Here is a 12603-nt window from a genome sequence, read left to right as displayed (position 1 = left end):
AATGCTTTTTATGTCCTAATCAATGCTTGATTTTGGTTTGCATGTTGATTGTAATGATTTCGTACCAGTTCCCAACAAACAGATTACAATATTTAGATAACCTGCTATCTTTAGAAAAGATACCGCCTACACAAATATTCCCAGCCTAACAGAATACTCTTCTGTCAATTAAGCTTATGCCCTTGAAAATTAAATGTCAGTATGGTTTCCCTCATTTGTTTGTTGTGTGTTTATATGTGTAACACCCCACCACCGTCCTCAAATCTTTCAAGCTGCTGTTTGTTCTTGCTGTGGAAAAATTCTGCTTTTACTTCCTTTTTATATAAGTGTGCTGTTGTCGATATTATTGACCACAATTTTCTTTCTACTCGGGTCTTCTGTTTAAATGTGCTGTAGATTCCCTACCTCCCGTTTTTATGTCTGCTCTTTATGTGTAAAAATGGTCTTTCCCATTTCTCAGTTTCTCTTTTTTGTATTGTGTGTCTTACATTGCTTATTTGCAGCATTCCACACTGCCACTGTTATGGAATTTTTTGTTTCTTTTTTTTGTCTGTTTCTGCAGGAGTTTAACAAGTAATCTGCCCAATGTGAATCTACCAAATGTGAACCTCCAAATTCCCAAAGTACCAAATCTTCCCGTGCCAGTAGCAGGACTATCTGTTAACCTTCCACAAATGCCTAGCTTTTCCACTCCGTCCTGGATGGCTGCTATATATGACTCTGAGTGTGTATTCAATGCATTTACCTGAGATCTGATGCATTCTAAAGTCTTCTTGGCATGAAAATGTTTGGGGTTAGTTAACTTACCGGTAGTTAAGTGTTATTGCATTGCAAGATGTTTGCTAGACTTGTCAATAGTTAAAAGACTTTTAAATGATGGCTATAGCAGATTTTCCATGTTCTTTGTATTGGATATAGAATAACTACAGGGTAAGATGACTTGCCTCTGAAATCATTCTCATGTCAAGTAGCCTGCGAAGGATTCCAGACAGGCTCATGTGATTTGTTATTTGAAATGAGAACTGAAAAGTTCTTCATTTTCCTCAATGTGCATGCCATTGAGGTTAGACTGAGGTGGTGAGAGCTGGATTGCAACCCAAACCTACAGCCAAGCCAATGTTTTGTATTCAAATACAGTTATATTCAATCCATACAAATTAGCTACTAGATGGCCTTGAAGTTAACACACATTGAATCTTGGACTAAAACCATTAATAAAATAGTAATGATGGACTAAAACAACTATTCAAAAAACAATTTTTTCCATTTGAAAGTTATCTCCTCATTTCTCTTTTTTTCCCAGTATTTAGTCATTTCAAAAAGTTCCTTTAGTTTTTCATTTTCTAATTTACCTGTATCCTGAGCAATGTCATTGTACTCCATATTTAGTTACTATTTTGTATTCCTTAAGCCAGTGCTTTCTAAAAGTGCCTACATGAATTATGCTGGGACAAGGTTTGTTGATATTAAAAAGAACTGGTATAATCGTCAGAATGTCAATGGTAAGAAAAATGTTTTTGGAGGATAGCTGAGACAAAAATGGTCGTCTAAACATAAAGGGACACTGGGTTTTGTTTTGTGTGGAAGGTACCAGTGGGTGTGGGTTGGCGCATCTCCCTGCCTGATCGTAGCTCTGTCATTGGGTTGGTAGCTGATGCTCTGAAGTAGACATTACTTCAGTGTAGCTGGCATCCAAGGCAGTAGAAACTAACACCCAAAGAGTTCAAACATCAGAGTGGGCTTCTTTTTTTCAACATATACACTAGCAGTAGAACATCACATTTGCAGTAGAAGATCACTGAATCATACCCCTTTCAATAAGAAAATTGAAGCACAGTTCTACTTGATCTTGAGTCTAATCAATTCCAAGATGGTGGCAGTCTCCATAAGACATGATTCACTCGTATGTTTGAACTCTTTAACCCTGGCCCTTATTATTACACATCTTTCTACTCAGGATGGCAGCGTCCTCAGAGTCGACTGCATGGTGTATTTTGATTTTGGGAGCTACTTAAGTCTCTGTGGGCATGGGTGGTGAGAGAGAGCTTGATCTTTCCTCCATTTTTTTGACTGGACCTTGCCCTTTCCCAGCTTTAATATTTTGGTTTAAAGGGTAAAATCATTTATTCACATCATGTTATTCCAATTCTGTTTGACTTTCTTTCTTCTGTGGAATAAAAAGGTTTTTTTTTTTTTGTCCATACAATGAAAGTCAATGTTTTGGACCCCATTGACTTTCATTCTATGGACAAAAGCATTCTTCAAAACGTCTTTTTGTGTATGTGTTCCAAGGAAGAAAGGAAGTCAGGTTTGGAGTGATATGAGGGTTAGGAAATGATACATAATTAGCATTTTTGTTGAACTATCCTTTTAAGAATCATATTGCATATAGAGTCTCCTTTAACATTAAACACTAACTCTAAGAAAGTATTGATTTTCCAACTAGGTAACAGAGATGTCATTAAGAGAATTGGCTTCATGTTAAAGCACCATCTTGCTTGGCATCTGTTATTTTGCAACTGTATCTGTGCAAGCCTTCTCTCACCATGACATTCCCAGACCCTTCTCTTTTAGAGAAAATTTACAGAGCAAAGTATGCATGAATTCAGGTCAGTCCTATAAGGGTTAATAACCACTAAAAAATGCGTTATTGAAGTTATTGAAGTGTTTTGTAAACACACTTGTCTTTTGTTTTGCCATGCACTGATTGTGTGATTACATTCCCTTTAAATTAAACATTCCAGTTCTGAGGGTCACATTTTGGGACCACCAGTTGGTGTATGGTTAAAATAAAGCAATCTTAAAGTAAAGATACTCTGCATCTTCCTTAATTCCTGAATATTTTGGACTTTTTACCTCTAAAATTTTACTATACCTGGCAGCAATGGATCGGGAACATCAGAAGATCTGTTCTGGAAGTTGGATGCCCTACAGACCTTCATCAGGGACCTACATTGGCCGGAAGAAGAGTTTGCCAAACACTTGGATAACCGTATGAAGCTCATGTCAAGTGACATGATTGAGACCAGCGTTAAACGGTAAAAATAATATCTCTAGTACTAAACAGATTCAAAATGAAGATTTTAAAGTATGTCTTTTAAGTGTGAATGAAATTTCATGCAAGATGACTCATTTACTTCACACGCTTTGCTGGTCAACAGCACCAGGGCAGCGTTTGAATCTAAGCTGGCCAAAAGCAGCCGTTCCACAGATTTCCGCATCCCACTGTCCTTATGCACCATGTTCAATGTGATGGTGGATGCCAAGGACCAGTCTGCTAAACTGTGTGCCATGGAAATGGGCCAGGAGGTAATTGGCAGAACTACTGATTGTTGTGATAGACAAAAGCTTGATCTATACTGGTAATTTCACATCATCTTCAGGAATCCCAGAAACTTAATAGATTTTCTGGGATTTAATAACATGCAAACGTTTGAGAATAAACATTAAGAAGGAAAGAATTTTTAAAGAACGCTAAGAATTTTTTTTTAGAAGTGTTGTGTAGAATATTGGAATTATGGGAAAAATAAAAAAATCAACCTCAATAATTATTTTACAAGGCTGCATATTTTAATGTGTCAACTAATGTATTTTAATCCCATACAATCATGAATTTGGTTGTATAGACATCTGCATATTTATGTTCAATTTGAATTTGGCCATCTACTGTATTTCTGTATGAATTCATCTTTGGTTTTTGAGTTCTCTGTCTTTATATATATACGCACCATATAAGTTTTTCAATCTGTCATTTTAGAAACAGTACCACTCTCAAATCGATGAGCTTATTGAAGAGAGTGTAAAAGACATGATTTCACTCTTGGTGGCAAAGGTACGTTTTGAGAAAATGGTTGGCATTAAGAAAGTACTGTATTGGTACAACTCTTGGTTGTTTGTCATTGAATTATTGGTTTTGTGCCACCTGAACAGTTTATGGTCATTCTGGAGAGCGTACTTGCAAAGATCTCCAGGTACGATGAGGGAACTCTCTTCTCCTCCTTCCTCTCCTTCACGGTAAGAATGATCTCTTAAATTCCTATTTTCCTATTTTATTAAATTCTAGCATGAAACCATTCTGAATTTTTAAAGGTGCACATATAATTTTTGTTTATGAATTTCTGTATTTCAATATGATAGTGGTAATGAGTTTTAATGTACACTGAAAATTCCTTTAGGTGTTAAAATAAGAGGAAAAAAGTTACTTATTGCAACTTGAAGGGAGAGTGATTTTGCCTAGAAGCACTTGAGTCAAACTTTTTTTTTATTTTAGGTGAAAGCAGCATCAAAATATGTGGATGTCCCTGTGAGTACTAAAAATTCAACATACTTTCCCTAATATATCTTCTTTATTCACGTTCCATACAAAACTCACTTTTTTCTGGTTTCACCCTTCCACAGAAACCAGGGATGGACGTTGCAGATGGCTATGTGACCTTTGTCCGTCACTCTCAGGACATTCTGAGAGATAAGGTCAATGAGGAGGTGTATATAGAGAGATTATTTGATGTAAGTAAGATGCCGTAACCTCCGTGCCTAACAAAGGAGGGCCCATCCAAAATGTGGCAAAACAATGGGGCATATGAGGGATAAGTCACATTTTGAGTGCCAAACCTGGAGACCTTACATCCAGACACATAAGGCCAATCATGACCTGAAGCTTTCAGTCAGCTCCCTAATGTCTCATTGCTGTGACTTCCTGTTCCAGCTCTCTGTGCTCTGGTGTTTCATTAGCCACGATGCATTGGACCTTTGTGCTCTGATGTTGCGTTAGCTAATGTGCGCTGGACTTTATGCTCACAGTGGTTTCTTGTTTAAGAGGCAAAGTGTCACCAAGTGGATTATTTATAAGACAGTGCTCTCAAAAAAGTTGATTTTATTTTGAACCAAAAAGTGTGACATTACACACTATACATTTTTTAAAATGCTATCAGATCCCTGACACAAAAACATCACAGAGAAAAAAGGGCAGATCGTAATAAGTAATATATTATACAAAAATGTAAAAAAAATCATGCAATTAACTATACAACCTAACTTGTACGGTAATACGGGATTTTCGAACCATCAAAGCAATTCAAGCTTATAGTATCAGTTGCATTTTTTTGCAATTACAAAAACCAATGCATCACCGCTTTTCATAAAATTAATTGTACACTTTAATTAATTCTACATATTGATATGCAGTTTAATCAATGAATGAAATTAATTAAAATAAAATTTGTTAGCGATTGTCCTGATTTTAAATACCAACTGACCTAGGCCATAAGAGAGCACTGTTCGATTTAGAAAAATAATCCTTTGTAATTTTGTGAACGTGTCTTCGTTACACAATGGCATACATGTGTGTTTATATAATTTAATAAGAAATGTAACAGATGTGTGGACCAGTGGTTGTCTTGGATACATGTACGTGTGTGTGTTGTGTGTGTGTGTGTGTGTGTGTGTGTGTGCGCGCGCGTGTGAGGGTTTGTCAGTGTTTTTATTATTATTTAATTTTCTGTATTTTTTCCAGTATATATATATATATATATATATATATATATATATATATATATATGAGTGTGAATATTTAGTTGTGTGTCATACCATACTGTAATGAGTTGTATGTATAAGAATATTGTGGATAAAAGTGTGTATGTGTGTGTGTCTGTTTGACTGTTAGGAAGTCTATTACGTAACTTTTTGCAGCTTTACTTGCTTGTGTTTGGAACATTTGTGACACACATCTTATGCATGGATCTGCCTTTATTTATTTCTTATTTTATTTAAAATTCAGTGCTTGTTATGTGCAATATGTATTTTTCCCCTCCACACTAAGTTTGTAATAATGCATTTAACATCCAACCTCAAAGACCCACATTGAATCTGGCATGATTTGTCCTGTTTTTGCTCTATAGTTTCAGTCTGTCTCTGTTAAAATGTCTTCTCAAAAATTCTGTCCAAACTAATCACCATCAGTGAAAGGCTCAGAGGCATGAAATGAAAAGCCGTTATTAAAATACCAAAATTCAGAATGGCAGCATCCACATAGTGACTGTTAATTGTCAAATTAAAGAATAGCGGCTAGAAAAATGCATGTTTTAACTGAATTCTTGCTTGGACAGTTGTGTCAAACAGACTGAAATTGTGGAAATTTGTTAGGTTCAGTGTGGTCTTATGAGGTCAGCTCTCAAAAGGCATATTCAGCTGAGGGCTGTACGTCAAAAACAATTACCAGGACTGATTAGTCACTGTTACTTGCTAATTCAAGTATATTAAACTTACATTCAGGGTTACATATTTGAACAAACACTAATTTGCGTAGTTTTAAATAGGCTAAAAAATAAAAAATCCCATATCTTGGGACCAGAACATTAACAGGATTGGCAGCACTCCATTTTCCAAGCTGAATATCTCTCTTCCAGCATCATGTATTGTCTGAACAGGCAACCGTGGTGTTTTTTTTTGTTGTTTTTTTTATTATGCAACTTGTGTTACAGATTTTGGTTGCATGCAGCTACATTTCTGTTGTATCATTTTCAATACATTCTCCCTCTCTAAACACTTTGTACTCACGTTATCCTAACCCAATGACAGCATCCTGACTCATTCTGCATTCCTTCTAGGCCAAAGTGGAACTTATCTCTAAATGTCCTGCTGTTTGATCACATTCTGTCGAGTGGCATGAGTTCTAATCAAATAATCTTCCTGTGTACATCTTCTAGCATGACCCACCTCCTAAAAATCCCACCTCATGCACACACACAGCTCTCTGCCCTGTACACTCACCTGCATGCACTGCACGCTCCGACCGGCCACCTATTTGAAGTGGACAGATGTAAAGAGAAATCGCCCATCGAACCATCAGATGGCCCTAATACAACAACAAATCTGATTTAATTCACATAATCACATATATATATATATATATATATATATATATATATATATATATATATATATATATATATATATATATATATATATATGAGTGTGAATATTTAGTTGTGTGTCATACCATACTGTAATGAGTTGTATGTATCAGAATATTGTGGATAAAAGTGTGTATGTGTGTGTGTCTGTTTGACTGTTAGGAAGTCTATTACGTAACTTTTTGCAGCTTTACTTGCTTGTGTTTGGAACATTTGTGACACACATCTTATGCATGGATCTGCCTTTATTTATTTCTTATTTTATTTAAAATTCAGTGCTTGTTATGTGCAATATGTATTTTTCCCCTCCACACTAAGTTTGTAATAATGCATTTAACATCCAACCTCAAAGACCCACATTGAATCTGGCATGATTTGTCCTGTTTTTGCTCTATAGTTTCAGTCTGTCTCTGTTAAAATGTCTTCTCAAAAATTCTGTCCAAACTAATCACCATCAGTGAAAGGCTCAGAGGCATGAAATGAAAAGCCGTTATTAAAATACCAAAATTCAGAATGGCAGCATCCACATAGTGACTGTTAATTGTCAAATTAAAGAATAGCGGCTAGAAAAATGCATGTTTTAACTGAATTCTTGCTTGGACAGTTGTGTCAAACAGACTGAAATTGTGGAAATTTGTTAGGTTCAGTGTGGTCTTATGAGGTCAGCTCTCAAAAGGCATATTCAGCTGAGGGCTGTACGTCAAAAACAATTACCAGGACTGATTAGTCACTGTTACTTGCTAATTCAAGTATATTAAACTTACATTCAGGGTTACATATTTGAACAAACACTAATTTGCGTAGTTTTAAATAGGCTAAAAAATAAAAAATCCCATATCTTGGGACCAGAACATTAACAGGATTGGCAGCACTCCATTTTCCAAGCTGAATATCTCTCTTCCAGCATCATGTATTGTCTGAACAGGCAACCGTGGTGTTTTTTTTTGTTGTTTTTTTTATTATGCAACTTGTGTTACAGATTTTGGTTGCATGCAGCTACATTTCTGTTGTATCATTTTCAATACATTCTCCCTCTCTAAACACTTTGTACTCACGTTATCCTAACCCAATGACAGCATCCTGACTCATTCTGCATTCCTTCTAGGCCAAAGTGGAACTTATCTCTAAATGTCCTGCTGTTTGATCACATTCTGTCGAGTGGCATGAGTTCTAATCAAATAATCTTCCTGTGTACATCTTCTAGCATGACCCACCTCCTAAAAATCCCACCTCATGCACACACACAGCTCTCTGCCCTGTACACTCACCTGCATGCACTGCACGCTCCGACCGGCCACCTATTTGAAGTGGACAGATGTAAAGAGAAATCGCCCATCGAACCATCAGATGGCCCTAATACAACAACAAATCTGATTTAATTCACATAATCACATATCAAGTAATAAGAAATCATGTGTATAATATCATTATATATACATATAAATGGATTGGCTAAATGGTAAAGGCTATTTGTACCTCTTTGAGAACTGATAATAGCCCACTTCAAAACTCTTCAGATTGATTTGTTCACATAGGATACAGCACTTCCTCTTCTAAATGGTAGTTTACATCATTCATTGAACCACACATGTGCTGTTCTCTTTGAACTACAAGCATTTAGTTGATTTTGAATATGCATGAATATGAGATTTGCATAATGTAGATATGGTTTAAGATAACAGTACAACACACCTTTGCCTGCTGTATTCTCACTTTTTTATGAGTTTGTTTCTGAGAATCCTGATTGCGACTGCACTAATTTTGTTTGCATCTTGGGTTCTTTAGAGAATGCTTTTGGGTTCAGTGATGATTTTTAAGCCTTCAAGATCAGTCATTCATGCACACATGCTGTTTTATAACATTCAGCATAATTTAATGGTGAAGGGCGGGGGAAGCAATGAATTGAATCAGTTTCATTTTCCTCAAATGGTTTTTAAAAGCTAAAGACTTTTGATTAAAATAAGGCTTTTGTTCAAGCTTATTTCACATAACCAGATTTGTATTATGTCATTTGAAACTTAGGTTACAGGCTAAGCTGTAAATGTACGGCAGATTAAGTGTTTGTTTTATAAATTTTAGTCATTTTTTGTTTTTTAAGATGGTCATATTGCTGGCTCTTGAATTAATTTCAAATGATCTGACTAACCTTGGTTTTAAGTGAGGGTGTGATTGTGTAAATGTTGGTATCAGTTGTCTGTGTGTGTGTGTGTGTATGTGCGTGCGTGCGTGTGTGTGTGTGTGTGTGTGTGTGTGAATGGAGTGTTTAAGTTTGTGTTTTGTGGGTTTACTCTCGTCTGCCCGTGTGGCTGTTGCTGTATGTCTTTATGTATGTCTACACAGGCTGGTCTCTTGCATGCATTTGTTTGTCTGTCTGTGTTTTGCTGGAGAATGCTGTGTTTTTGTGCTTTGCAGCAATGGTTTACAGCCACTATGAATCTGCTGGCGACCTGGCTGACTGAGCGCATGGACCAACAACTTCATGTCTATCAACTCAAAATCCTCATCAGGATTGTAAAGGTATTCCTTTTAATAACTTAAATGGAAGTATTTATACTCTGAAGCTGGAGTAGTATGATTCTAGTCAAGGTAAATCCACACGTCTTGTTCTAGATTTCAGTTTATGATTCAGGTCTTGCTTAGTGATGCACAAAATTGGTACCATACTGAGTTTTTAAATTTATCATAGTATTATTGGTCTTTTGGATAATTGCTGTATTATATTAGATAGGCTGTTAAATTATCCATGGTCATTTCCCTTATTCTTACCTGTCGATTACCTTTTCTGTCTTGTAACACTCACTTAAAATTAAGCTTAGTAGTAGTAATTTTGGTTAGTTTATTTTAAGGTGTCCTTGTTACAATGTAATTATGAATTTAAGTACTAAGTAATATTAATTAACTACATATAACTACTATATGGTTAGAGTTAGGATTTGGGTTTGGCTTAGGGTTACTTGCATGTAATTATGCATAATTAATTGCTATTATAAGAGTAAGTACATGTCATTTGTACCCAGGCCACCTTAAAATAAAGTGTTATCATATATATTTTTTAATTAATAACACTGCAAATCTCAACATGAAAATTAATTTTCCATACTGTGCATTATAATGTTGTGTTTCCTAAATTCACTTGAAACATTTAAACTGAAATTGCACTGGTGGCCAAAATTTTGGAATAATTACGATTTTTTAATGTTTTTGAAATAAGTCTCTTATGCTGACTGTTTTCTATTCGAATATATATTCTGAAATGTAATTTATTCCTTTATTCGCCATTAATATGCTGATTTGGTGCTCAAGAAACATTTCTTAATTTTCTTTATTTTTTATTTCTTATTTTCATTTAATCGCTTAAACATTTCTTATCAATGTTGAAAACAGTTTTTGCTGCTTAATATTTTTATGGAAACTGTGATACACTAACTTTGAAAAGTTTGGTTTAAGTATGATTTAAAAAAAAGAAAAGAAAAGAAATTGATTTATTCAGAAAGCATGCATTAAATTGATCAAAAGTGACAGTAAAGACATTAATAATGTTTTTTTAAACTATTTCATATAGATGCTGTTCAGCGAATTTCCTATTCATTAAAGAATCCTAAAACAAATGTATTACCCACAAAAAAATATTAAGCAGCAAAAACGGTTTTCAACATTAATACTTATAAAACCCATTATGAATAATTGAGCACCAAATCAGCATATTAGAACAATTTCTGAGAATTATGTAACACTAAAGACTGGAGTAATGGCTGCTGAAAATTCAGCTTTGCCATCACAAGAATAAATTGCACTTTAAAATACATTAAAATAAAATACAGTTATTTGAAATTGTGATAATATTTCACAATATTACTGTTTTTACTTTAATCAAATAAATGCAGCCTTGGTGAGCATAAGAGACACCTTAAAAACATTTGAAAATCATAATTATTCCAAACGTTTGGCTGCCAGTGTAATTAATTTAGACGAAATAGGCTAGTATTGAGTTTTAATATTAGCTATTTATCGGTATTGTCCAGAATTTTAATAGCTTGCATCCCTAGTCTGGCTATTCTTTCTGGCCTTGTTTGACATACGGTATTTAGCTTTAACATTCGGGGCAAAGAAGTCTTATACTACGTATAATGCTTGCTGATATTTCCCATTCTTGTAGAAGAAATATCGAGATTTTAGGCTGCAAGGCGTTCTTGACTCTACATTGAACAGCAAGGCGTACGATACGGTACGGAACCGGCTGATCCTGGAGGAAGCCACTGCCTCTGTCAGAGAGGGGGGCATGCAGGGCATCTCGATGAAGGACAGCGATGAGGAAGACGAGGAGGATGATTAGAGCATCGAGCCATCCGGTGCCACCCACCACCCTTAACCCGACCCATCTATCCAACTCTACCCTACCCCAACACTTTAAACTTAGCCTGATAACGTAAGATGCATGTAACAACTCTTGATTACCCAGTTAGCCACTTTAGGATCTCCCCCCATCAGCTCGAATTGCCCACAAACTAAGCTAAAAAAAACAATACAAATCAAAGAATTGTACTAAAGCGTAAAAAGAACATTGCGAAGACCATGATTGGCAATTTTAGCTGTATCATAACATAAGAACAGCGAACTAGCACCAATTTTTCCAACTCATTTATTTGAGGAATTTGTTTCTATGTGTTCCTAAGCAATATGGAGTACCATTTGTTTGATAATGTCGAGTGAGATTATTAGGTGTGTCCCTGTCCAATGCGATAACATATATGGCGCTTCTTTGACGTACTCTTACATACATTAATGGTACATTGTTGTGAAGATGAGTGTATGGACCCTTTTCTTTGTCTTGTCTGTTTTTAAAGTGGATGCCAACTGCTTCAAAACTAAAAAAGGAACCTCTGTATTTAAGTTCAAAACTGTTAAATGTAAATGTCTTCTGTGTCTGCACATTTTCATTGTACTTTTCTCCTTTGTGTCAAGGCTCTGTGGCCTTATGTTGCAAATATCCAACTAGGCTTTGTCTCACAGGCATCTTAAAATGAAAATGAATTGGTATTCTAGAAATGCAATATTGTCATACCTCCATTTTGATATCTCATTGGAGACGTCTTTTAATTAGATGTCAGAAATGACAACAAAAACGGCTATATTTTTGGTTCAGTTTCACTTTTGCAGAGAATCTCTCTGTTTCTTTTTTAAGTTTGTATGTCGAAATAAAAACCATTCTCTTTATGTTAGTAGATGTCGAAACTGCTATGTGCCATTTTTGGGGTCTCACTATTGTTTTTGTATATATGATGCTGTACATTGCATTCTGAGCCATTGCTGCATGCCTGTGGGATCCACCTTCTCCAAAAGCTTTTTTGTTTTTGTTTTTCTGTGTCAATTAGCTGGTGGATTCATTCTTGCGTTTGCCTTATCAAAGCCAACAGTTGTAATATGCAAGAGCTGTGGCCTCTAAATAAAGATAACATGATGTACTAAAATAGGCTACCTGTAGATTTTGTTTCCTTGTCTTTATTCAGAATGTGGATTCAGTGACCAACTGTCACGAATCCGGTTCATGAACTTTCCAATTCATTGACTCTCGCACTACACACTGTTGCACATCACCCCGGACTACATTTCCCATCATGCATTGCACTGATTGCACTCAGCACGAATTGCACACACCTGTTTACACTGATTGCACCCAGCTGTTTCATATCAC

At 35.6% G+C, this 12603-nt stretch overlaps 1 protein-coding gene across 8 annotated transcripts in view; it reads left to right on the top strand.

Moving 5' to 3' along the window:
- Positions 1 to 12379, top strand: part of LOC107567086 (calcium-dependent secretion activator 1-like) — an 87885-nt gene extending 75506 nt beyond the window's left edge. For 6 of the 8 annotated variants that reach the window (XM_016252691.1, XM_016252689.1, XM_016252694.1 and 3 more), the window contains 9 exons: positions 563 to 724; positions 2883 to 3038; positions 3162 to 3309; positions 3758 to 3832; positions 3931 to 4014; positions 4271 to 4303; positions 4399 to 4506; positions 9324 to 9428; positions 11068 to 12379. In XM_016252691.1, the coding sequence (XP_016108177.1) occupies positions 563 to 724; positions 2883 to 3038; positions 3162 to 3309; positions 3758 to 3832; positions 3931 to 4014; positions 4271 to 4303; positions 4399 to 4506; positions 9324 to 9428; positions 11068 to 11244 (1048 nt within the window). In that variant the 3' untranslated portion in view covers positions 11245 to 12379. The remainder of the gene's footprint in view (positions 1 to 562; positions 725 to 2882; positions 3039 to 3161; positions 3310 to 3757; positions 3833 to 3930; positions 4015 to 4270; positions 4304 to 4398; positions 4507 to 9323; positions 9429 to 11067) is intronic. The other 2 variants (XM_016252695.1, XM_016252696.1) reach the window with 1 other exon arrangement.
- Positions 12380 to 12603: the final 224 nt, after the last annotated feature.

This window comes from Sinocyclocheilus grahami, unplaced genomic scaffold (assembly GCF_001515645.1).
Source record: "Sinocyclocheilus grahami isolate Dianchi unplaced genomic scaffold, SAMN03320097.WGS_v1.1 scaffold1127.1, whole genome shotgun sequence".
Lineage (NCBI taxonomy): Eukaryota > Metazoa > Chordata > Actinopteri > Cypriniformes > Cyprinidae > Sinocyclocheilus > Sinocyclocheilus grahami.
The sequence above is the reverse complement of the archived record's forward strand: the minus strand, read 5'-3'. Positions and strand labels throughout refer to the sequence as shown.